The sequence below is a fragment of the Nelumbo lutea genome, chromosome 4 (genome assembly GCF_056320005.1).
Source record: "Nelumbo lutea isolate HS-2025 chromosome 4, American lotus-T2T, whole genome shotgun sequence".
NCBI lineage: Eukaryota > Viridiplantae > Streptophyta > Magnoliopsida > Proteales > Nelumbonaceae > Nelumbo > Nelumbo lutea.
The window spans coordinates 45,280,682-45,308,669 of record NC_142687.1 but is presented as its reverse complement, the minus strand read 5'-3'; the positions used below and the strand labels follow the sequence as shown (position 1 = coordinate 45,308,669).

The window sequence follows — 27,988 nt, the reverse complement described above, 5'->3', positions numbered from 1 at the left end:
AAAGATAGCTATCAGATCAGAAAGGTTAGGCTTTTCTATACTAATGTAGCCTTTTGTTCAAGTTGGCTGCAATACACATGAGCTAGATCATTTGTTTTTTGATAGACATGAACTAGATCATTGGTAGCTTAGCACGGTGTTGGCAATGGGAACTGGATTTTTTTGTCCTAAAGATGCCGAGCTAGATGTATTTTTTGTATATGTTTTACAGGGATCCAATTATTGGGCTTGCATTGCGTTTGAATAGAATCCTGATCCCGTGACAATAATCAGTTGTGGGGTGTGGTGGTGGAACTGTTCTTTTGGGGAATAGCTCCTAACAAGAAAAGTGATTTTTTCAGCCAGTTGGATTGAGAAGGAATTTGAGATGGAAGAAATTGGTAAGGCTATGAAGGAGTTGAACGGTGACAAGGCACTGGGGCTTGATAAGGGGAATATAATTGCTTTAATTTTTAGGGCCTTTTGGGAAAGGAGACTATTCAGGCAGAGCTAATGGCTGCAGTGATTGGCTTGTAAAAAGCAAAGTAGGCCCTGATAAACTAGTTGTTGAAGGTGACTCCAAAGTAATAAAAAGCTGGCTTTTGGATGGAAGTAAAGCTAATTGGTGTTACAGAAATGAATTCAGAAGGTTTAATTGGATATAAAGACATATGCAAATAGAAATACAGTGGGTAGAAAGGTCTGCAAATGGCTTGGCTGTTGGTTTAGCAAAGCAAGGGGTTACTAGACATCAACCATATTTGGCTCAGTTGTAAGATCTGAGTTGGGATGGGATAGCAGGGTCTATTGTTGTACTTCTTTTTCTCTTCTCTAATAATTTTTTTTTTTCTGTTGCTGATCAAATAAATAAAAACAAAAAAAAAAGAAAGAAATGATTTGCATTCTTAGATAAGAGGAGGGCATCACTGCCAATAAGTTGAGTTGAATCAGGACTTTGGCTAAGAATCATTGTTTGACTAGGACTTTGGTAGAGGAATTCAAGTGAGGCTAGGATTCATATATAAGTTTTAGGGAAACACCGGGATGAGTATCAAAAGGCTCCTAGTTGAATTGGGACTCATGGGGAGGAATCCTAGTTGTACTGGGACTGTAATATTTTGTCTCCAAAGGAGTAGGGCTTCTCCTGTAGTGTCCTAATTGAACTAATAACTTCTGATATGCCTGAGTGATCTTACACAGCTATGCTAGTGTTTGCCTTGAAAGATTTTCAATGCAAGAAACCAAGTTTCAGGTGTTTTCCCTAGTTGATGTATGACTTTGGGTGAAATCCCATTTGATAGCGATTGGTTCAGACGATGTCTCTTTATGTGGTATCCCAACTAGATTTTGATACTACAGTGCAAAAGGACAGAATTGTCATTTCACTTTGCATGAAGGGGCCAATGTGATAATTTCTAAGACTTTAGAGTGCTTAGAGCGTGTAGTTCAACCAGCCCAAAAGGAGAGTTCGATCTACACCATTGAGATGTTGGGTTTACAGTTAGTTTGAGTGCTTCTCTTTGGTATGTTTTTACTTTCACATTTGTGGCAGGGCAAGAGCTAGAAGGGATAGGAATTAGAGAGTATAACGTGGGTGATGTGTGTGTATATCGTGATTGAATTATTTAACTGAACTGTTGAGGAGAGGTTAGCAGTGGTGGTGGAGTTGAATGTTGGGGCTATTTAGGATGATGTGGTTTTAATTATCTATAGAGTAAAGAGTTCCTTTTTGGTGCAAAGCTCTTTTTAAACTTGTATTTTCTTTGTTTTCTCTGTGTTGAAAAAAATTATATTTTAAAAGATCACAATCATGTACTCTCCCCATCAGAATTACTTTTACTGTATTCTGCACTCTTAAATATGCTGTCCATACCATTTAGTTGATTGTTTGGTTTTTAAATGGAATTTCTATATAATTAAGTGGTTAATCATGTTTATGTTTCTTTTTGACTCAGTGGTGGACACTGATGCACTGCTCAGAAAGGAAGTGTTAACTTTAGCTGAGGCCTTGAAGAGTGCAAACAATGCTGTTTTATTCTGCATCAATGCTATCTCCATTCTTGTATCTGTAAGTTGCATCCTGAGGATTCTTTCTAATATTCTGAAATCTTATTCTTTTTAGTCCTTGATATATACTTTTATATTGCTTTTGGAATTTGGAATTTACAGGAGAATCATATGAAACTTCTTGATGCCCCATGTAATAAAATAAAGGAGCTTAAAGTTGCTGAAGTGTTAAATGTAAGAGCACCATCTTCAATTGCCTGTGATTTATCTACCATATTATTTTAAAACTGCAAAATTTTGGATTTTCTTTTAAAATTATTATTTTATACTTTGTGGTGTTCTGGTTTTAAATGTTTAATTGGCAGCATGACCTTGAGGATTCAATGGGATGGAATATTGGCTAATGGGATGGCAGATATTGTATCCAAGCAAGGGATAAATATGGATTACATTGGGCTCAGTTCTAATTTGATTTTTAGTTTAAATGATTTAGATATGTGAGAGGTTGCACCTAGGTGTGGCAAATGAGTGGGTTGGGTTGGGCGTGGGTTGCACCTGGATTACCCCCAGAGGACGCCACATGGGAGCCTTACCTTCAGCTCCAGGACAGATTCCCCTATTTGAACCTTGAGGGCAAGGTCAATCTCAAGGGGGAAGGGACTGTTGGGACCAGCCCAGCCCAGTCCAAGGTCAGCTCAGGCCCTGCTCGAAAGGATGCAGCATACCCCCCTAAAGGAATGAAGAAGTTTGTTAGAAGGAACAGAGCACTGAAGACCACATCAACAGATCCCCTGTCAGAAATGGTTTCAATAAGAATGATTTCGCATGGGAATAGCTTCGAGCCAGCTATATGAGGCTCCAGTTTTGTATGGATGGACATAGTGAATTAATATCATTGTTACCTATCTTGTTCTCTGACTTTCTGCTTCCCACCTTCTTCTTTCCCCATTTCTCTGTTTCAGGAGGGCGAGTCTCCCTCGAAGAGACTTCTGAGGTAGGCAGTTCCTACCATTCGTCAAGGAATGAAATTGAACTAAAGGAATTTGGGATAATCCAATACCACCAAGGACTGGAGCATTTGCTTGGATTGTGCCTCTCTTTGGGGTGCTTGTAACTTTTCTTATATTTTGGTAATAAAATAACTTTTCAATCATAAAAAAAAATCTAATTACACAAAATCACTTAAAGAATAGAGGTTTTCAGTTGGGCTATAGGTGTTATTTGTGTGAAGTGAATGAAGAATTATGCTTTACATCTATGCTTTGGTTGCCCTTTTATAAAGTTTCTATGGGATTAATTCTTTTGGCTTTTCAAAATAAACATATGGAATCCTTGTAGCTCTAATGTAGGCGAGTTTATCAAGGCAGCATGAAGGCTTTTTTTTTTTAGCTGCATTCTATTTGTGATATACACTAGTTAAAGATGAAATGACTAAACATATTCAGGAGAAGTCCTATGGTGCTTGTTTGCTGATGCCATTGTTTTAACTGATGAAACTAACAAAGGATTAAATGCAAAACTTAAGATTATGAACAAATACCTTAGGAACAAGAGGTTTTAAAACATGTAGGACGAAAACAGAAAATATGCTATGTAAATTTGATGCTAATAGTAATAGGAGTACAGATTAGGTACACTTGGGATTGGGAATTAGAAGGGTGATGTTATTTAACAAGGCACTCCTAGGGAAATGGTCATTGAGGTTTGGGAGTGAGAGGGAGGTTTTGTGGAGAAGGGTGGTGGAATGCAAATATAGGGTGATTGGGTTTGGGTGGGATTTCAAGGAAGTGAAATTGTCTTATGGAGTGTGCATCTGGAAGGGTATAATGTCTAAATAGTCAGCTTTTCTTAATTATGTATCCTTCAGAGTTGGAGACGTCTCAACAATAAAATTTTGGGAGGATGGCTAGATGGGAGTTGGGAAGTTATGTGATCTTTGCCCACGTTTGTACAGACCGAGTAAGGACACCTCTATAGCAGAGAGTTTTGAAACCAATGTAGGGTAACATGGTGCCCAAACTTTAGAAGACCTCTAGGAAATTGGGGAATATGTGGAATTTCTTTCAAAATTAGAATCAGCTGAGGTGCAAGTGGAAAGGAAAGACTCAAGATGGTGGAAAGAGTCCAGCAATTGGGGAAACCCTTTGCAAAGGAACCAGATAGAAAGATCTGAAGTAAAAGAAGTTTGGGGAAACCATTTATCACATAGAGTGGAATCTTTTGCTTGGCTAGTAGCTATGGACAGCATCTTGACAATAGACCATATTCAGAGTAGAGGTATTCACTTAGCCAAAAGATGCTACTCCAAAAGTGAATGTCCTTCATCTGTTTGTTGGTTGTCCCTACACGAAATTTTTATGAGGCTTCTTCTTTGGTCTATTTAATGCTAGATGGGTGGAACCAAGATCTCCAGGATACATCTTTGCTCGATGGCCAACTATGAGAAGAAACATCAAGGTTAAGAAAGGAAAGAAACAAAAGAATTTTTGAGAACAAGGCTAACAGAAGAGATCAAGTCACTCTCATGTGTGGAAAGAGGATATGGATACGGACACCATGCTTTTAGAGTTGATAGTTCTACTTCTTTTTGTTCTTTTTTCTTATGTACAAGCTTTTTGATTTTGGAGTTTATTTTGTGGTGACCTCTCATCACCCTAGCTGCTGTACTTTTTATTTTTTAATAAAATTTTAATTTTTTATTTACTACCATAAAATGTGACTTTTCCCGTAATTTGATTTGAAAATGGAGGGGTACATATGGACTGTTATGTGAAAGTTAAATATCAAGAAATATGTCCAAGAAATGTGTGGCAAAAATGCATATGTTAAGAGTGGAAAAACTAGAATGGTTTAATTTATCAAAAACAAAAAAAAAAAAAACTAGAATGGTTTAGGTCAGAAATGAAGTCATTTGGAGGATCCTGCGAGTAGCTCCAATAGGTGATAAAATGAGAGTACAGTAAGATGGTTTGGTCACTTGCACAGAAGACCATCTATGACACCTATATGAATAAGTGATATGTTGGAAATTTAAAGGGATAGAAGGGCTACACAGACCAAAAAGGCATTGGTTGAAGTAGTAAGACATGATTTAAGAACTCATAATTTAACAATGGATATGGCACTAAACAGAAATGATGAGAAAACACAATTCTTGTAGTTGATGCCATATTGTTGGGATAAGGCATAGATGATGATGATGATGATTTTATTTGCAATCTGCTTGGAGGTTTGGTAGGAAAAGACAAGGAAGAATTTTCAAAGAAAAAATTAAAAGAAAGGAGTAGCTTTAGGGCTTGTTCTTTTGCGCTGAACTCCGACATCTGAAGGTATTCCTTTCTTGAGAATTCGTTGATTTAAGGTTGCCCGGACAATTTATGTTTATATGAGCCAGGCTTCCTCTGTATAATGCGAGGGGTAAGGCTTCACGTCCCCCCTCCAAGGTTTTTTGCATATCAATAAAGTTTCGGTGGCCACACCTCCACCGGGAGTAAATTTTGGGGTTTAAAAAAAAAAAAACTCTGACATCTGAGTGCCTCTAAAAACTGTACTAATTAATTTTAGACGTACATTGGAGTTGGTGAACTTTTCTTGGTGCTGATATCTAAACGTAGAGAATGTTGTTCTGAAATCTGAATGCTGAGTTCTCAAAACTGATAATTAACCATTTTAACCCTGGATATGATCATATGAGAAAGTTTGTTTTACTATTTAATAAACTAATTAACAGTTACTTAAATGAGTACATAACGATTCATAAATAATGGATTTGAGAATTGAGCATTTAATAATTAATTATTTAAAATAAATAATTACTTAAATATTTATTATTATGTATTTAAAATAATTATGTAATAATTAATAGTTATGTCATTATTAATTAATTATTAAATTTTTTTAATTTAATAAGAACACAACTAGTAATTATAAATAATTGAACAGATAATAATAATTAAACGTAAGTAAATAATTAATATAACTGTAAAATTAAAAATAATATCCCATATGATTATTATAATTGATTAATGATTTGTAAACAATGTAATAAAAAAATATAATAAGTAAAAAGTAGATAGTAATAAATAATACTAAAATAATAATTATTAGAAAACCTAAAAAGAATTAAATAATCATTTATAATGATAAAATAAAATAATAATAAAAATATGAAGTATTTATTTTATCATTAGATAAATAAAATAGATTATTAAATTAGTATTTTAATAAATATATAACTAGTGGGGTAAGGTTGAGTGAGTGAGGGTATTTTTGGAAGAAGTGTATAGAATTTGTGATGTTTATGGAATCTAGCATGATTAAGACATAGCAGAAAATTGAACGAAATGCTCTAAAGACCACTTAAAGGTAGAAATAAGAGATAAGAGGTTTTAAGAGCAACCAAATAGTCCCTTTATCTGCTATTGGGAACCAGCTGTTGGATTGGATTTTGATTTTACCAGAACTCTAATTTGCAATTTGGGATTTTAACAATATTTAGAGCAACTGTGACAAACTCATACATTGTGAACGAATTTCACAAACCAAGAATTTATTTATTTAGGGTTTCTATCCAATCCATGGAGTCTGGACATTTGATCATGGACTTTCTTTCTGATAGCTGTATGGTTTGGTTGCAGCTTTATTTCATAAATAGTGTGAAAATGCCTAGTTTTATTTACCATGCTTTTTGAAAATTCTCATTTTGCACTTGTGCATACTAAAAATATTACTACATATGATGGTCATACTCTTCCTAGCTGAAAATTTCACTCCTGTAGGCTTGACTATCATCTAGGGCATATATTCTTAACTTGAAAGTTCTGAAATGAAAAGGAACCCACTCTTCCATATTGTTGTGTTTTCCATGTATAGTGTTTCATTTCTCTGAATTGCTGATTCTTGATCTTTTTATCCTATTTGAAGCCTAACAATATTTTCAGATTCTAGAAATCTACAAGGAAGCCAAAGTTGGATTTGGTGCTGCTCACAACATTAAATCATCAATTGCAAAAGCTGTCTTTGACTGTCCTTTTCTTGGTGGTGGCATAAGGGTAGGAGTTTGTTCCTGATGAGATCAACACAGTTTTCTCTATAGTAAATATTTCCTTAAATAAGATTTCTGTTATTGTAAATTTGGTATCTACTATTGGTGTATCACAAAAATAGATAAAAACTAGTTGTATGTTTTATAGTACATTATTTGAAGCTTGCTCTGGTTTATAGAAAGGAAGTTTTCATGATGAATAGGAGAAAAACATTAAGGAAAGAGAGCACTCATCTTTGTCTCTCAGATGATTATAATACCAAAATATCAATAATATTTCAAGCTTCTCAAATTGCAGTACACTTTTCCCTACTCAGAACATAAGAATCAAAACAAATAGACCTGATTAGCAATGGTGGAAACATCGATTTGCCAATCCCCTAATCTGATTGCATCAATAAAACCGAGGTGGTGCTTTTTCGAGAGAAACATTACGGGAGTATTTGATTAGTACATGTCCAAATGCTGAGCAAGGATTCCTTAGCCACACTGGTCCGATGTATACCATAGTTGTCAAGGCGATGCCTAGGCGGGCGCCCAGGTGACACCTAGGCGACATGGAGCCCTTTGAGGCTCGTCTCGCCTAATCGCCAAGCAATTTTCTACTTCATACTATAAAATACTTTTTTATTCATTCTTTTTTGAGATTATAATTATAAAATAAACATTATTAAACTAAAATAATCATTTTGTTTGTTTATGTACTAATTTCTTTTTATTTTTTTCTTATTTATTAGGGTTTAATCAACACAAACATTTCTAAATGCTGTGTTGAACCCTCAAAGACTTGAAAACCTGAACCAATAAGTAGGGAAGAACTTAATTTTATCTAATCCGCACATTTTCCTCTTCCATATATTCTTCTTCTACATCTTCTTCTTCTTCTACTACTACTACTACTACTACCAATACTTTTTATCTTCTTCTTTTCCTATAACAAATAAGGTTTCAGCCCCTTTATTTTTTTGAATTTTATTTTTCTTCTTCCTTTTCTTCTCATGAATATATTGATTTTCTATACTTTAATATGAAATTTATATTTTTCTTATGAAAATAATGAATAATTATTAAAGAAATATGGTTATATTGATTTTCTATACTTTAATATGAAATTTATATTTTTCTTATGAAAATAATGAATAATTATTTTTCTTCTTCCTTTTCTTCTCATGACTATACTTTAATATGAAATTTATATTTTTCTTATGAAAATAATGAATAATTATTAAAGAAATATGGTTATGGTACCTAGGGAACTACCCTAGGATCTATGTTTCTAACATAAAATAATCCATCGCCTAGGCGATGTCTAGGCGCCCGCCTAGGTGACTAGGTGACAAGGCGCCCCTCAATCACCTAGCCTCGCCTTGGCACCTTGAAAACTATGATGCATACCCTAGCTCAAGGTAAAGAGAATAGGTAGAAAGTTATGCCTCAGAATTCCATTATCGATCTACTCTAGTTACTGTAAAAGAACAAGGGAGATCAAAATACAAGCAGGAGAGCGCTAAGGATTCTGGGGGCAATGAAGTAAAAGAGGGTTAATAATATTTTAATTTGCTAAAACATATTAAGGCTTTCAGAGCATAGTCTCATAAAACTTTCAGAGCACAGTGCAGAAAACTAAAGGTAAACTTCCACTTAGTAGATCACCCACTCCATTCCAGTTGAGATATGCTGCTGTTGTGGGCTCTAATGGATAACTTGAGCATGCTCCTATACCATATCAAGTTTGCACAAACTTGTGTTTAATAGATAAGAAAGCAGGAAATGCAAAACAAGATTCTTGGTCAGTCAAAAACAATTCCCCACAGTTGCTGAAATAACCTAGAGAGGAGCAAAAATGATATAAAACAAAATTAGAGAAATAATGACTATATACAAGAAGATACATATTTACCCTAATATGATACAAAATCAACCTTCTGTTACATTTTCTTAATGCTATCTTCTGAAATTTGTCCACATGATTGCATATAGTAAATTAAATCCTGTTTCTATTTAAAGCTTTGTTGTATTACCTTTTTCATCAATAACTGAATCAATTCATTATATGCTTAAAAAGAAAGAAGGTACAATAAAAACAAGAAAAAGGGAGGGATAATCTCTCTTAGCCCTCCCCACCAAAAAATGACTTACAACAGAGCCCAAAACATGGTACCCCTTCCCACCCCTTGTTTAGCAAGTACAGCATCAAAGGAGTTGGCACTTTACTTTACCCATTGAAGCTTCACTTCCATGTTCTGTGTCAGCCATATAAATCTTCTTCTTTTTTTTCGTTAATAAAAGTCCAGAAAACATTTTCCTCTTGTAAGCCAATTAATTAATCATCCGCTTGGAGTGATCCTCATCTACTAGCTTTCTGACATTTAGGTCCTTTGCCCTTTGCACTCCTTCCAAACAGCTATAATCTCTGCTTGAGTGAATCACTGTACTTATTGGTCCTGAGAATAATGCAACAACTTTTCCTTCCTCATTTCTGAATACACCTCCAATGCCTGAAGGACCCGGATTACCCTCACTACTTCCATCAAAATTCAGCTTAATGAAACCTTCCACTGGTGGGGACCAAAGAGGCCTGGCTTCAGCCTTAAACAGATCTGAATCAGCCACTTCCTTCCAATTACCAAGCAATGCATCTCTAGATATACTTTCAAACTGCTCCAATGACTTTGTTGTATTGCTTTCTATGCTTAACTCTTGATTCATGTGGAATATCATTCATATGCTGCATGGTAGTAAATTTCTATGTTGTTTAGTAAATGAGCAGCGTGCCAATGCTGGTGACCACATAATGGCAATAAAATGTTCCCATTGCACTTAGAAACATATGAAACTGAGTTGTTCTAAATGAAATCATAGAAGCAAAAATTGTTCTGCATATATTTATTCATCATAACAACTTAGGGGAAAAACAAACAATACTATGAGCTAATACAATGACCACTAGATTGTTTTACATGTGCATTTAAGATTGTTTCTTTCTTAATATTGGTATAGTCTGTTATATCATTTGGTAAATTCTCGGTTTTCATAATAAGTATAAGTAACTTGGCATCTGCTATAGTCTTCCTACTACCTATTGCTGTTCTTTGAGATACAGGAGTTGAATGGCTTGGCTATTTGCACCATTGCCAGTGCAGTTGATATGGACAGTAGCTATCTGCATTCTTTCTTGCACACTTTCCGTGAGACTACACAATGCACAAGGGATATCATAATCTCTATGGTTCATGAACCAAAAATGGAGCCAAACCTTATAGTAACAACAGTTATGGTTTTAAGGTAAGAATATTTTGTTATAGTCAGTATAATGATTCATAAACTCTTTTACTTATTACCATCTTATGGTACTATTTCTCTGTTATTCTATTATTTTTCCGTTCTCATATTATTGGAAACAATGGCATTTCTTTTGGTTCCTTCTCTGTCTTGCATAATGAATGGTCTAGGTGGGAGAAGCTTTCTGATTTATACATTTATATCAGAGACTTGGTAAGGCCATTGCTTGATGGGAAAAGTGTCTTAGGCAGCATTATCAGGTAAAGGAGGTTGTTATGTGTAGAGAGACTGGGCCGAATGGGACCTAGCCCATTTGTGTCTTTCTTATTAGTTCTTTCATGTTATGTTTGCTTATATGGGCCTTTAGCTCTTATTTATGTTTTATAAGTTTAGTGCTGATGTGGACGCCTACTTAAGGGCCTCCTTGTAATTTATGTAACTTAAGTAAGTTTAATAAAAGATTAGAGTAGGGGAAAGAGGAGATATTCAAATTCCTCCTTTCTTTCTCCTTTCTTTTTCCTTTCTTCTCCAATCTTCCTCCTCCTTACTGTCTCCTTCTTCTTCTCTGATTTCTTTTGCTTTATTCTGAAATATTCTACTGATTTTATTGGTTTGAATCACATCTTGGTATTAGAGCAGGTCTCTCTTCCGTTTTTCCTTTTTTTCCTTTTTTCCCATACACCTTTTTTCTAATCGAAAGGTGTATGGAGAGATAAATTGCTGATTATTCAGAGATCTTGTTTGCCTAGTTGGTAGAGGGTTTGGAGAGGCAGAAGCTGGTCGAAGATTCCCAAAACCCTAGCCGACTAGAGAATTTCCAGATATGGGTTGAAGAGGCTGTTTGGGTGTGGTGCTCAAGGCTTGGAGGGTTCCTTTTTATCTCCACAAGTGGGCGGCTGCAGTTGGAAGTGGTTTGGGTAGCTCTGGTTTTAGCGGCTACCTCTTCTCTCTTTCTCCCCAGAGGCCAGGTACGGTGAAACCCTAGTTTTGGGGTTTTTGAGTGCTTAACTGACCTCAGTTAGGTCTATAAAGGTTAAAAACATTGTTTTTTTATTTTTCGTTTGATTGATGGAGCAATCTAGAAGTGAGGTGAAGTAGATCCCGGTATCGGGGGTTGGTTCCGTAGATTCCTTTTTGACAAGAGTGACTACAATTAAACTTCACAGAACAAATTACCTTGCATGTGCACAATCTATTAAGATTCATGTCTATAGTAGAGGTAAACTAGGGTTTCTAACGGGTGGTAAGGCGATGTTGGATGAGTTTGACCTTACATATGAGAAATGGATGCAAGATTACTACACAGTTATTGGGTGGTTGGTAAATTCTATGCAGCCCCATATAAGTCAGCACTATCTGTGGATGACTTCAACCAAGGAGATTTGGGATAGTGTGACAGAGACATACTCTCAGAAATTAAATATTGCCAAGGGCCTACAAACTAAAGAGTGATGTGAAGAATTTAAGATAGGGGGAGAAGAGTGTGGCTGTCTATTATTCAATGTCGAAGTCACTATCGCAGGAGTTGGATGTTATGGAAGCATTTGTATGGAAAAGCACCAAAGATGCCGAAACATTCAGGAAATTTATGGAAAGAAACAGGGTGTTCAAGTTCCTTACAGGACTCTATCTTGAATTTGATATTGCAAGGCAGAATATCTTGGCCAAGGATGATGTGTCACTTGCACAGGCATACTCTGGTGAGCAGTGAAGAGAGCAGGCGACAGGTACAGCTATAGACCCCACCTCCTCCAGAACATTTTATACATGCTAGAATAAAACCAAAGGGGCTAAATGAGAAAAAGGAAGTGATATGTGAATACTGCAAGAAGCCAAAACATACTAAGGATTCTTGTTGGAAGCTCCGTCTAGATCTTCTTCCTGAGAGGTTTCGGAACAACAACAGCTCTAAGAAGGGTGGCCAGTCTGGAAATCCCAAGAATGCAAATGTTGCCACAATATCTAAATGTGAAGAAAAATTTCCTGTGGAACATTGGGCAGTAGTGAAGGTAGAATTTGAGAGATGGGAAGTTGATAAATCACTTGGAGTCTATTGTTGCATCTTCCTCCTCAGGCCCCCCCTTACATCCTCTTTTGCCCATTTAGGTATTCGTGCTTCTGCAAATCATGCTACAGTCCCAGGTAATCGTAGAATTCCTTGGATCATGGATTCTGGTACATCACACCATATGACTACCAGCTCCACTCGAGTAGAGAGAAGATTTCTCTTTCTGACGGGTCTCTTACTCCCATCTCTGCAAGGGGAATATTAAAGCCTCTGATTCACTTGTATTATCCTCTATCCTTCATGTTCCCAAACTTAGCACTAACCTTTTATCTGTTAGTAGTTTAACCAAATCAATGAATTGCAGGATAACCTTCTTTCCTACTTATTGTGTTTTTCAGGACCTGAAGTCTCAGAGGACGATTGGAAGTGGCCATGAGACGAATGGGGTATACTTGTTAGATGTCTCTAATCAAAGTCCTGGATTACCTAGTGGAGTTGCTTTGGAGTCTGTTTTATCAGAGTCAGTTAATAGAGTCATGATATGTCATTTCATATTTGGTTATTTGTCTTTTTCAGCTTTGAGTCATTTGTTTCTAGAAATGTTTAAGGGAATGTCCCTATCGAGTCTTCATTGCGAGTCATGCGACCTTGCTAAGTATTGTTGACAATTTTTTTTCAGTGGGTAATAAAAGATTTGTTTCTCCTTTCCATATTGTGCACTCTGATGTGTGGGGGCCATATCATTTACCTGCTATGGGGGGCTACAAATATTTCATTCTTTTCATTGATGATTTCTCTCGTTACACATGGATTTACCTTCTGAATCCTGAGATGAAGTACCAAATATTGTACAAAAGTTTCATGAACTTATTCTTACCCAGTTTAACACTCAGATCAAAATATTCCGATCTGATAATGCAAAGGAATATTTTAAGAAGAGTTTCTCCTCCTACTTTGATACCTTTGGCGTTATTCATCAGAGTTCCTGTTCCTACACTCCTCAACAAAATAGAGTGGTGGAAAGGAAAAATAGACATGTGGTTGAGGTTGCGAGGTGCCTTCTTTTTGCTTCCCATCCTCCTGTTAAATTTTGGGGTGATGCTGTTCTTACTGCTTCATACTTGATAAACCGAATGCCTTCTCCGGTTCTGGGGTTTAAAACTCCCTTTAGCTTGCTTTTTCCAAATGAGGATATGTTTTCTCTTCCTCTCGGGGTGTTTGGGTGCACTTGCTATGTCCATGTTCATGTTTACAGTCATCAAAGACATAAGTTTGAGCCTAAAGCACACAAGTGTGTCTTTTTGGGATATGCCTCCACACAAAAGGGGCACTGTTGTTTTGATCCAATTCGTGGCACTCGCTTTGTTTCTAGAGATGTCACATTTGTAGAGTCAGACCCTTTCTTTGGTACTTCTCTTGAGGGGGAGCATTCAAACTAGTTGTTTGCATTGTCACCATCTGTTTCTCTTCCAATTCCCATTGAATCTTATATAGAGTCTCCTCCAGTTAAGTCATTTATCCCTGCTCCCCCTCTTCCTCCTACTCATCCTCCTTCTTTCCTTTCTCATCCTATTATCTAGAGGTGGTACCAGAGACAAAGACTCAGAGACATGCAAGTTGTTTCCACGCCTTCAGATGTGCCTCTTGCTCCTCCCATCACTACTAAGATAATAAGTCAGCCCTCTTCTACCACTTCGGATACCTTTCCTGATCTGATCTCCCTATTGCCCTTCTCAAAGGCAAACGGAAATGCACAGATCATTGTATTTCTAAACACCTGTCTTACAACCTCCTTTCCCCTTCCTACTATTCCTTCCTTGTCTCTGTTTCCACACATGTAACTCCCCGGTCTGTCCTAGATGCCTTGTCGAAACCAGAATGGAGAGATGCTATGATGACTGAACTATATGCTTTGCATAAGAACAATACTTGGGAAATTGTGGATTTGCCTGAGGGAAAGGAACCGGTTGGCTGTAAGTGGGTGTTCACTATTAAGTATCATTCTAATGGTACTGTTGAGAGATATAAGGCCCGTTTGGTTGCTAAAGGATATACTCAGATGTATGGTATTGACTACTTAGAAACTTTTGCCCCAGTAGCCAAGATGACTTTAGTTCGAGTTTTGCTATCTTTAGCTATTGCTTTTGACTGGCCTCTTCATTAGTTTGATCTAAAGAATGCCTTTTTGAATGGGGACCTAAATGAAGAGGTCTATATGTCTTTACCTTTAGGGGTGTATGAGAAGGAGATGCAAGGAAAGGTCTGTAAACTGAAGAAGTCTCTTTATGGCCTTAAACAGTCTCCTAGAGCCTGGTTTGATAGATTTTAGGCTGCTCTTGTTGCTTTTGGGTACACACAGACTCAGTCAGATCATACTTTGTTTGTTAAGAGGAGAGATTCCTTAGTGACCCTCCTGATTGTCTATGTTGATATTTCTTGGGAATTGAAATTGCCAGATCTAAGGATGGTATCTTCATTTCTCAACGGAAGTATGTTCTTGATCTTCTTGCAGAGACTAGGAAACTGGGGGCTCGACCTGCTTCTACTCCTATTGACCTAAATCATAAGTTGTCAACGATTGAAGGTGTACTGTTGCCTGATAAGGGGGTGTTCAGAGACTGTTGGGAAGTTACTTTACCTTTGCTTGACTCGGCCAGATGTTTCATATGCAGTTAGTGTAATAAGCCAGTTTATGCATTCTCCCAGAGATGCACATTTAGCAGCTACTGAGAGAGTTCTATGCTATCTAAAACGGACTCCAGGGAAAGGTATCTTGTTTGCTATGCATGGACACATGAAACTGGAAGCATACACTGATGCTGACTGGGCCGGAAGTATTGATGATAGGTCTAATTTAGGTTACTGTGCTATGGTAGCAGGGAACATTGTATCATGGAGTAAGAATTTGTCTGTAGTGGCAAGATCTTCAGCTAAAGCGGAATACAGGCAATGGCACATGGAGTTTTTGAACTTTTGTGGTTGAGATCACTTTTAGATGAAATGGGTATAGACTATGAGAAGCCTATGATGTTATATTGAGACAACTAGGTTGCTATCAACATTGCACACAATCCTGTTCAACATGACAGAACTAAGCACATTGAGGTTGACAGGCATTTTATACAAGAGAGAGTTGCCTCAAGAGAAGTCTGTCTACCATTTGTTGCTTCTGAAGAACAGTTGGCCGATGTTTTGACAAAAGGCGTTCTTAAAGGAAAGCTGGTTCATTATATAAGCAAGCTGGGCATGATGGATATCTATGCTCAGCTTGAGGGGGAGTGTAGAGAGACTGGGCCAAATGGGCCCTAGCCCATTCGTATCTTTCCTATTAGTTCTTTCATGTTATGTTTTCTTATTGGCCCTTTTCTTTATGGGCCTTTAGCTCTTATTTATGTTTTATAAGTTTAGTGTTGATGTGGACGCCTACTTAAGGGCCTCCTTGTAATTTATGTAACTTAAGTATGTTTAATAAAAGATTAGAGTAGGGGAAAGAGGAGATATTCGAACTCTCCTTTCTTTCTCCTTTCTTCTCCAATCTTCCTCCTTCTTCTTCTCTGATTTCTTTTGCTTTATTCTGAAATATGCTACTGATTTTATTGGTTTGAATCACATCTTTATGAATCCATCCAAAATAAATGAAGTTAAAAATTAGAGATAAACTTAGCAGCACATGGTCAAATCTTTCTTTAGTTCTTTTGTTCAGGGTTAGGTGAAATTGTCCCAGATTGAATGAAACTGGGGGAATCCTAATCCTCCAAGATTTGGGGAATTTACAGGTCTTCTATCTATAAATAGCATTTTAACTGTTGATCACCATCATCTAAGCCTTGTCCCATCTATATGAGGTTGGCTACATGAATCTTGTTTCACCATTCCATTCTGTTCGATGTCATATCCATTGTTAAGTTTTTGGTGCTTAAATCATTTTTTATTGCTTCCATCCAAATCCTTTCCTGTCTGCTCCTAGCTCTTCTATCCACTTCAACTTGCAACACAAAACATTTTCTAACAGGTGCTGTAGATGGTCTTCTATGCATGTGCCAAACCATCTCAATCTACTTTCTCTCATTTTATCACCTATTGGAGCTACTCCTAGGTTGCTTTGTATAACTTCATTTCTAACCCTATCCTTCGTACTTTTACCTCTCATCCATTTAAACATTTGCATTCCTGCTACACCCATTTTTTGGATATGCTGATTGTCAATCATCCATTCTAGGAACTGTTTAACCTGGATAGTGCTAATGAGATTTGAAGTATACAAACAATTTCATGGTTAAAGAAGTTTTTACTTTCTAAGTAGTGGTGTATCATATTAATGTACTTCCATTGTAGCATATAAAATGTACTTTTTCTGATAAATAGCATATAAAATGTACTTTATCTCTCTTTTGTGTATTTACCATTGGGTCCCTCCTAGGAGCTTCCATGTTATTGTGAATTGTACACTAATGATATAATTTGATTCCTCTGAAGAATGGGCCAATCATTCTTTAGCCTTTTATTTCTGTCTTGCCAGTCAGACTTGTACATTTGAATCACTAAACCTAGGGAAGATCAGCCTCCCTAGGTGACAGAAACACTTGCAGATTTACCTGTGTTTGATTTTAGGGCTCATAAAACATCCTGTGATTAATGGCTGATTACTGTTTTTTTGTTTTTTTGTTTTTTTCTTTGCTGAAATATGACTTGCCGAACCTTCAAAGGATAAACCATTCCACCACTCAGCCATAGTTTTCAAGGCGCCAAGGCGAGACTAGTCAATAAGGGGTCGCTTAGTCACCTAGGTAATGGATTTTTTTAAGTGAAAAACATATATCCTTGGGTAGTTCCCCTAAGTTCCATAACCATAGTTCCTTAATAATTATCCATAATTTTCATAAGTATAAACTTCATGTTGAAGTATAGAAAATCAACATATTCATGAAAAGAAAAATAAGAAAGAAAAGAAAGTTCAAAAAATATAGGGGCTGAACCCCTATTTTTGTTATATGAAAAGAAGAAAAGAACAGGTGGAAGAAGAAAAAAATGTGTTGAATAGACAACATTTTAAGTTCTTCCTTACTAATTTTTGTGTTGATTGAACCCTAACAAATAAGAAAATAATGAAAAAAGTTAGTATATAGACACACAAAATGAATATTTTAGTTTAATAATGTCTATTTTAAAATGATTGCTACATAGCATATGCCCTTAGCTCTCTCCAATCAGATTGATGTACACAAACATTTACCAATAAATAAATAAAATACATTGTTGTTTTATGTTAAATTGGTACACTTCTATGAATTACTCCTTAAACTAGGAACTTATGAGACTTGTGTTAGTTTAGAATGTTCTCAGCCATTGGATAGATTTTGGGAGTTTGTCCTGACAAGGCTGACACTAGTGTGTTGCCAAATTGGTGGAGCATCTTGTCTCAATTGCTAGGGTTAGACCCCAAGCATAGCTAGTGTGTGTTTATAAGAAACATTCAACATGGGCAAAACTGGAAAGTTGCACTTGACCCTAGACTTGATTATAATACTACACTAGGTATTGAATTGAGTTGTCTTTGATGTGCTAACTAGTGAGATCCATTAAGGGTCAAATACCCGGGCATGTTGGGGCAATTTGGGAGATTACTCGAGTGGGTGATCATAGTGATAGGATCGACCCCTTTGTCAGACAAAACGAATATTAGGCTTTGCACTCTCTTTGATGGAAACCTAAATTGTCGGCAATGGATTTCAACTATATTTGAAATCTGATTTGCAAAATATATTTATATGTTATATTACTATTTTATGAAAAAAATCTTTGCAAAAGGTTTTAGTCCCAGGATCCATCTAAGCAGAGAGTGTGACATTGCATTTTGTAGCCAGGGAAGATGTCCTTCCCTATGGGTAGTGGTCTGATGATTATGGGCCTAGAGGTTAGGTGTAAGAGACCATTACAGGGCTGATTACTTGATGGGATTTATCTTATAAAAGTCCATTGTCCTTGGGTCTTCATAGGGTGGCTGAATCTAAGGATTATTTAGGTGTAAATGTTGGGTCCAAACTAAGCCCAAGCCTAAGTGGCAATGCAACACCTTGGGATGTGAAGAGGATAATGCTTTTGGATCAGCTCCTAATTAGATTCAGAGAGTGCTCTATATAAAGGAGAAAGATGGGAGAGTCCAATTCAGCGAATTCTCTCCATTCTCTCGTTCTCTCCTCATCTCCCTTACCTCCCAGAAACCCTAATTTATATTTTGCTGAAATGGTATTGTTGAATCGGCTTAACATACACACTGCACCATCTTCAGTTGGAGGTCGATTTTGGGACTGATATTGGGTGTGAACTACCACTCTGGGAGCTGCATTTTGTGGTATTTGTATAAGGTATGATTAATTTTAATTTGGGTTTCAAATCTGGTCAGATTCAGTACAAGGTCGATCCAGAAATTTCAGATTTCAAAATTACCGGGAAATTAGTTCCCTGGTTGGGTTAAAAAAAAAATTTGTAAATTCGGCCAGCCACCGAACCTGGTTCGGCCATGTCAAACCTGATTTCTAACCCTTCCAACAATTAAAGCCTCAAAACACTAAGAATTTAAAAGTATTTTATAACACTTTGTATAAAACTGCTTGGTGATTAGGTGAGGCGAGTCCCCAAGGGCGCCTTGTCGCCTAGGCATCGCCTTGACAACTATGCACTCAGCTATCAACTCCACAAATCCTGGCCCTTCAAATCAAGAGTGTTCATACCTTAAAGGAGGATGACCTCTCCTTATACCACCACAATCCAACATGACTGGTGCATGGCTAGATACTGGTCATGGTAGAGCTTCCAGGGACAGATTTGGGAAATTTTCCTCCCACTCTGTGGACACCACAAATCTATCAATCTTTACTAAGATTGCTTCTTCCTGATTATTTGTCCAAGTATATTTCCCCCCTAGTAAGTAATGGTAAATCTATCAGTTCTCACCTCATGAACTCCGCAAAGCCCTTCATTTCCCTCATGTTCTCCCTCCGGCCCTTCTTCTCATAGGAGAACCCGATTGTGTTAAAATCCCCCCTATAACCCAAGGATAGCTCCATCTCCTTCTTGTATCATGTAGTTCCTCCCAAACAGAGTTTCTCAAGCCCTCTTCATTAGGATTGTAGACCACTGACAACACCCACTCCCAATCTCTTTCCTATGAATGCAGTAAAAGAGACACTAGAAATTGTCCTATGATTTTATCTTTAACTGAGACTACTTCTGTACCCCATACCACTAGGATCCCCCCAAAGGTTCCGTGAGCAGGTAAGGTTACCCAATCGCAGTTGCCATCCCCCCAAATGCTTCTCACCACTGCTTGGTTTAACTTATCCATCTTCGTTTCCAACAAACACAAAATTCTCGGATTCCAATTCTTCATAAAAGCATTGGCAACCACCTTCCTACGCCCTGAATTTAGATCCCTTGTGTTCCAAGACACTATTTTGAGCGACTCCATCTGTACACTAGAATTGAAAACAAAGACAATATATACAAGTAAGCTATCCACACCCTTTCACCCATTCATTGCCCCTTTGAAATCTTCTTAACCCTACACGCACTGACGGCCTTCTCATTAAAGCCCCAAGCCAGTTTAAACAATTCTTTTTCTGTTTTGTGACTTCTTCTCCCTTTCTCCTTTAGTACTTTTCTCTCAATTGCTACGAAAATTTCTTTGTCACTCCTTCCAACCCCTTCATTGATACCTCGAAGAAATCTCTGATATTTAGTAGCTTTGAGAGTACCCAAACCCAACTGGAGACTTTGATGTGGTTTACTCCTACAATCGATGAATGAAGTGGTTGCTTGTAGCTATCTACCGGTTCTGATCTCTCATCTGCCATAACCACCGCGTGCGGCTGTACTTCTTCTTCACCAGGCATATCGCTACTCTCATTCACAAATATTATATCTCCACCTTTGGAAGACTCCATCCTTCTGCATCCCCCTGACTCCCCCTGAACTCATGCTTTTTCTTTGTCACCTTCCCCATTTTCCCCCAAATCCCCCATGTATTTCCTTGTCTGCCGCTACTCTCCACACTGTTGTCCAAGGCTGCTTCCCTCCTAAAATGTAACCAGCTGTCAATTAATTCTTTTTCTCGAGGACCATCTTGACTCGAAATCAGTTCAACCATCCTAGACCATTGGCTGGTTTTGCCACAACTCGGGCTTGACACTGGAATAACCTTTACCCTTCTTCCCATGGTTGGTGCCACGTGCTGAGCCAGCTCTAAAGTCTAAACCCCCCGGGGTTAACTGACTGGTTTCCAGGAACTCTAATGGGGACATGAAGGATCTAGAGTGCCTTCTCCTGAATCGGCATCTCGATCTACTCCTCCCTCTCCAATGACCCAGATCACCCCACCTGTCATCCATCTTCTTGAGCATCATTCCACTACCTTTTTCACACAACTCTTCAAAATTCAAAATTTGAAGAGGGATATTAATTCCAGCCTGCCTGCCCTCTGACACTTTACAGCTCATTTCTTCTGGCTGACTGCCCAAGTTAGCTTTATTTCTGCTAAATCTCTCCCTTTTGTTGTCAAAGATTTCAGCTACTGCCACGTCTCCTATCACCTCACGCACACCTGCCCTCTCCATCCCCCTACCCTTACCCTCTTCTCCGGCACCGGCTTCGTTTCTTTCATCCTCTCCAGCCACTGCTTTCCCTTTCATTTTCTGATTCAATGTCTGAACCTGCAAGGGCTAAGTGGATCAAGTGCTTCTCTTCTATCACCACTTGCTTTGCATCTTTCATCTTTCTGCACTGTTTTTGGAAGTATCTCCGGCCACAGGGTTACCATCACCATCTTGTTTCCTTCTAAGATATTTGCTGTTGCCAGCAGGTAGCCCTTCCACTTTGCTTTAATCCTAATCCTTTCTGCTGTCTCTTTTGCCTCCTCTGAGTTATCCATTTTGTGAAAAATAAAGAGGAAGAGAAGAAGAAATGAAGAGGGAGAGAAGAAGAAATACTTCTGTATTGATAATGTGTTGATAAAACATGTTGAGCATACAAATTAAATAAGAAAAGATAGGAGAGACAAATTCCTAGGATCTCTCTCAATTACTCCTAGAATCTCTCTCAATTAGGGATTGATTAAATCTTTCCCTTAATCCTAGGATATGACTTTCCTAATTTTATTCAAACCTAATCTTTCCTAATTTGCCGCAAATCATATCTTTCTTAATTTTCCGCAAATCATATCTTGCCGACACTCCCCCTCAAGTTGGTGCAAAGATATCTATCATGCCCAACTTGCTAACTTGAAGTTCAAATGGCTGTCTCAACAAGCCCTTAGTCAAAACATCTGCAACTTGCTACGTGATTGGTACAAACGGAATGCAAATTATTCCTTAATTTGCCGCAAATCATATCTTGCCGACACTCCCCCTCAAGTTGGTGCAAAGATATCTATCATGCGCAACTTGCTAACTTGAAGTTTAAATGGCTGTCTCAACAAGCCCTTAGTCAAAACATCTGCAACTTGCTGCGTGGTTGGTACAAACGGAGTGCAAATTATTCCTTGTTATCACAATACAGTTTCATAGGAAAACTCACTGGTCTCTTAAGATATGCTAGCACCCTCTTTAACCAAAGAACCTCACACACTCCTTGAGCCATTGATCTGAATTCAGCCTCAGCACTACTTCTAGCAACTACACTTTGTTTCTTGCTTCTCCAAGTAACTAAATTGCCCCAAAGAAATGTGCAGTACCCCAAAGTTGACCTTCTATCAGTGATTGAGCCTGCCCAATTTGCATTTGTATACACTTCAACCCCTATCTTCTCATTTTTCTTGAAGAAGAGTCCTTTTCCTGGTGTGCCTTTTAGATACTTAAGAATTCGATACACAACTTCAAGATGTTCTTCGTACGGGGAGTGTATAAATTGACTCACCATGCTCACAGCGAAGGCAATGTCAGGACGTGTATGTGACAAGTAAATCAATCTTCCTACCTGCCTTTGGTATCTACTTGCATGTACTGGAACCCCATCTTTAACTTCTCCGGGTTTAGCCTTAACTTCTATCGGAGTATCTGAAGGTTTGCATCCACTCACTCCAGTTTCTTTCAAGAGGTCTAGAATATATTTTCGTTGTGAAACCACAATGCCCTTCTTTGATCTAGCCACTTCCATTCCAAGAAAGTACCTTAGCTGGCCTAAGTCTTTAATCTCAAATTCCTTGGCTAAGCTCTGCTTTAGTCTGCTCATCTCTTCAATATCATCTCCAGTCAAGATTATGTCATCAACATAGACAATTAGAACCGATACCTTGTCTTTGGTGGATCATTTTGTGAAAAGAGTATGATCAGATTGTCCTTGACTATATCCTTGACTTTTAATGAACCTTGTGAATCTTTCAAACTAGGCTCTGGGAGACTGTTTAAGTCCATATAGAGACTTTTTTTAGCTTGCATACCTTAGTTCCAAACTTCTCAGTGAAACCAAGTGGAGGCTCCATATATACTTCTTGTTCCGAGTCTCCATTCAAAAAGGCATTCTTCACATCCAGTTGATTCAGTGGCCAGTCAAGGTTAGCTGCAACAGATAAGAGTACTCGAACTGTATTTAGTTTCGCCACTGGAGAAAAGATCTCAGAGCAGTCCACTCCATACGTCTTAGTAAAGCCTTTAGCTACTAGGCGAGCCTTATATCTCTCCAAGGATCCATCTGAGTTGTACTTCAGAGTGAACACCCATTTACAACCAACAACTGTCTTTCCATCCGGTAGATCCACTTTCTCCCAAGTAATATTCTTTTCCAAAGCTCTTATCTCCTTAGAAACAACTTCTTTCCACTCAGGAACATTTAGAGCCTCCTAGATACTCTTAGGAATGGATACACTAGACACTTGTGAAATATAGGCACAATATGAAGGTGAAATATTTTTGTAAGATACAAAATTTGACAGAGGATGTTTTGTACAAGACCTAACACCTTTCCTAAGAGCAATGGGAAGATCAAGCTGACTAGAAGAATTAGAATTACCTGGGGGAATATTTTCAGGTATTTTTGGAGAATTATCAGGAATTTCATGATCCACCCTCAGATCAGATTCTTGTTGATGCTGCGGAATAGTGCCTCTCCTTTTCAGTGCTAGATGTTCCCTTGAATATACAAGGCCTTTATACTGTTTCGCACGCATCTCTGTTGTTTCAGCTTTTTTGTTTTGAGATGGCATCACAGAAGGTTGTTCATTTTCAATATTTAATTCATTTGTTTCCACTGATTTTGTATTTTCTGCCTCACTTTCTTTCGATGACTGGCTGTTAGGAACATCATTATGGACAAATTCAAACATTAAATCAGAACCATCTAAAAGACCATCTTCACTAGTGTTGCTCTCCCCCTGAAGATGGGAATGTCTGTAGTATGAGGTTCCTTCAAAGAATGTGACATCCATAGTCACAAACATCCTTTTTAAAATTGGATCAAAGCATTTGTAACCTCTCTAATTAGTGGGATAACCTACAAAAATACATTTATGTGCTTTTGGATCAAGTTTTGAACGTTTAGGATCATGGTTATGAACAAAGGCCACACTTCCAAAAATTTTTAAGGGAATGTCTGCCACTAGCCGAGAGTTTGGAAAACAGTCAATGAAAACCTGTATGGGTGTTTTAAAATCCAAAATTCGTGTAGGCAGTCTGTTAATCAAATAAGTGGCTATTAAAACGGCTTCTCCCCAAAGATACTTAGGAAACTTAGTTTGAAAACTTAGGGCTCTAGCAACTTCAAGGAGATGTTTGTTTTTCCTTCTAGCCACCCCATTTTGTTGAGGTGTATTATTACACGAACTTTGGTGTACAATTCCTTTCTCAGCAAAAAAATTCCCTAACACATTGTTAAAAAATTCCTTTCCATTATCGCTTTGAAAAATTTAAATTTGAGTTTGAAATTGTGTTTGAACCATGTTAAAGAAAGTTTTAAACACAGTTTCAGCATCTGATTTCTCTTTTAAAAGGAAAACCCAAGTGACCCTAGTATGATCATCAATAAAAGTAATGAACCAACACTTTCCAGAAAGAGTTGTTACTCTAGAAGGACCCCAAACATCACTGTGAATCATGGTAAATGGTTTTGATTTTTTATATGGTTGGGACGGAAAAATAGCACGATGATGTTTTGCTAATTCACAAGATTCACACTTAAAACACAAATGATTTTTATTCATGAATAACTTGGGAAATAGATGCTTTAAATATTGAAAGCTAGGATGTCCTAACCGATAATGCCATAACAAAACTTCACTGTCACTAGAAACAGAGATAGAGCTGAAACAAGTCTGTCGGTCTTGCCTTTCAAAGGTTGATCCTTTATTAAAGAGGTAGAGGCCACCATCCAGTTTAGCACCCCCAATCATCTTCCCCGAGGTTAAATCCTGAAATTCACAACAAGAAGACCAAAAATTAACCCGACAATTATGGTCAAGGTTTAGTTTGCTGACAAATAAGAGATTGTATGATAGGTTAGGAACATGTAGAACATCTTTAAGGTTTAGAGAAGGAGAAATAGACACAGTTCCTTTCCCAACAACAGTAGCAATGGAACCATCTGCAATTTTAACCTTTTGATTCCCTGCACAGGGTGTATATGAAGAGAAGAATTGTGAAGTGTCGGTCATATGATCAGTGGCACCTAAATCTAATATCCAGGAGTCATTAGATTTGGTACAAGCAATAGCTGCAATGAAAAAATTACCTGACTGGGCTAGAGAGCAAGATGGGTTAGAGTTTCTTAACGATTGAGATTAAAACATTTTATATAAGTGCTCTATTTGTTCCTTTGTGAAAGAAAGAGACTCTAAGGATGATTGCTGCCCTGGATCCGAATTGCTTACTTGAAGCGTGCGGACATCTCTCCCTGACTTGTTGTCACTGTTTGATTTTTTCTTCCACATTCGGGTATTCAATTCGAACATTTGTGAATGATTGTCCAGATCTGAATAGGTTTCCCTAACAGCTTCCTACACATCACGAGCAGTCGGCAGGAACATGAATGATTTTCCAACCACAGGATCCATAGAGTTGATAAGCCAGGTAGTAACCATAGAATTTTCAGAACGCCACTGCCTGTACTTTGGATCATCAGTGGCTGGTGGTTTTACTTCGCCATTCAAATAGCTGAGTTTCCCTTTGTCGTTGATCACCAACCGTACGGACAGAGACCACTCAAGATAATTCCTTCCATTCAATTTGTGAATGGTAATTTGAAGAGAATTCTCAGAAAGAGAGATGGCCGCTGACTGAATACCTCCCTCCAAAGATGTCATACTAGTAGTAGCATCCAAAGAGGCTGAACCAGAGCCAACCATGGTGGCCTTAACATTCATGATCGGACCCTAAAGCTCTGATACCATGTGGAAAAATAAAGAGGAAGAGAAGAAGAAATGAAGAGGGAGAGAAGAAGAAATACTTCTGTATTGATAATGTGTTGACAAAACATGTTGAGCATACAACTTAAATAAGAAAAGATAGGAGAGACAAACTCGTAGGATCTCTCTCAATTACTCCTAGAATCTCTCTCAATTAGGGATTGATTAAATCTTTCCCTTAATCCTAGGATATGACTTTCCTAATTTTATTCAAATCTAATCTTTCCTAAATTTATTCAAATCTGTAATCAATCAAATCAAATCTTTCTAAATTTGCAGCAAATCATATGTTTCTTAATTTGCTGCAAATCATATCTTGCCGACACATTTCTACATAACCTCCACAGAATTCCCCTATTCGGCTAACCACTGCCTCGCTCCAAAGCTGTAGAGGAAGACCAAATATTTTCGCCCAATATTCATCTCCATCATTTAGTGGTTTTCCTTGCCCTACAGAGTACACCTGCCAAGGAATCAAGTGCACCACAGAACCTTCAATGTTTCTCACGGGTTTTCCATACCCTGATCACCTCTTCCTTAGAGGGAAGAATAAACAAGTTCTGTCCATGTAGTCTCCTTACTCTTAGCCTGAAAGCAATGTTCCCCTTTCTCACTGCCTACTGCTGCAGCTTTGGCACCAAATAGGATGTCTCCTCCGAGCTAACCAAGCACAATTTCAGGAATTTCTTCCTCTTTTCTTCCACCTCCCCACTTCCATGAAAAAGTTTTTCCTTCCAACTTTTACCATGGCTTCTCCCTCTTTCATCCATTCCAAAGCTTTTGCTTTCTTTGCACACTCCACTCTTTGATTCTCCCCTTCCCTAAAACCTTTTCCACTTATGCCACCTGAAGATCTTATTCTCTGAAAATTTGTCCTTCTGGGATATATTTCTTCATGCCTAATCTCCCCCGAGTGGGGCTTGTCCTGACCAAACTTTCTGCCAATCATTTCCCCAAGCTGTTTAGGGTGGTACTCTGTTCAAGTCATTCTAGGTAGAAATTGTGGATTCATTTTCTATTGATTGCTCCTTGTCAAGATTCTACTTCTCCACAATCGACCCTCAAGTGATGAGACAGATTACACATTCAGCTCCAAGTCAAGTTTGAGAGGACCAATGGCTTCTTCACCAGAGAAGAGGTGAAGCAGCTACAACAGGAAGCTCAACTGCCTTTGACCTGATGGAATTCAATATATATTCCTTTCCTGCCATATAAGAGATGGTGCAGCCACAATGGCAAGCTCAATTTAACTTCTCTACTGTTGGAGACTCAAAGCACCGAAAACCCAAGAGGGTCACCGACTTGCTGCCATTAAACAATTAAAGCACCAATCATGCAAAAGTTCAAAATATTGAATGTGAATCGTCCAAATCGGTTGCAGGTTGGTGGAGATAACCCCTGGAGCTTCCAGCACTAAATCCCTCATTCAACAATGGCAGGATCTCTGTTCACTTATTCTCAAAAGCAAAAACTCCTCTTTCACAATCCAAATGGCTGAACATTGTTTTTTTTTTTTTTTGATGAATAAATGGCTGAACACTGTTTTTGTTCTCACAATTCACAATCCAAACTGATAAACCATAATCTCACCACCTTCATTCCTAGGCAGGAAAATTTCAGAAAAATACTTGAATGTTCCTAAAAAATCATGCAATCTAAGAGAGATGGTGAGGCTTCTCAAACAATCATATGACTCAACAAAATATAATATAAGCTCTAAAACCAACTTGACGATTCAAACCTGTCAAGTAAAAGTGAAAAACAAAATATAAACAATGGGTTATAGAGAATAACTAGAGAGAGCAAGAGGAGATCTTGTTTTCAGAGAAGGGACAGATGCAGTTTTCTATTGCTTCTCATTTTATTTTTATATAGTCGTGTACAAGGCAGATAAAAGACTATTATATCCTTCTAAACACAAAGACATAAACACCCATCAAAACAAAACAATAACATAGCTAGCATCATTCTCTACAATGATAAATTACTTGAAGATAGTGATTTGTATAAATAGTTGATAGGAAACGTGTTATATTTACATTTGTCTTGACTTGACATATCCTATGTTGTCAGTGTATGGGCCAGTACATGAGTCAACTGTGCCTCATCTAGAAACTGCTAAAATAATTATGAAGAATAAAGATAAGATTCAAATATAATGATGGGGAGAGGTAAACTCTCTTAATTCTGCCCCAGAGGGAAAAAATTCTTCCCCTCTTCTTAGTCCAGCTACTGGCAGAAGAGTTGAAGATGCTTTGTGTGTTTGATGGGGGAGTCCACC

General features: G+C 37.7%; 1 protein-coding gene across 1 annotated transcript in view; it reads left to right on the top strand.

Moving 5' to 3' along the window:
- Positions 1-27,988, top strand: part of ARC3 (GTP binding protein) — a 99,516-nt gene that overhangs the window by 41,149 nt on the left and 30,379 nt on the right. Inside the window, exons 6-9 of the mRNA XM_088941294.1 lie at positions 1,935-2,047; positions 2,149-2,220; positions 6,927-7,037; positions 10,134-10,315. Of these exons, the coding sequence (XP_088797420.1) occupies positions 1,935-2,047; positions 2,149-2,220; positions 6,927-7,037; positions 10,134-10,315 (478 nt within the window). The remainder of the gene's footprint in view (positions 1-1,934; positions 2,048-2,148; positions 2,221-6,926; positions 7,038-10,133; positions 10,316-27,988) is intronic.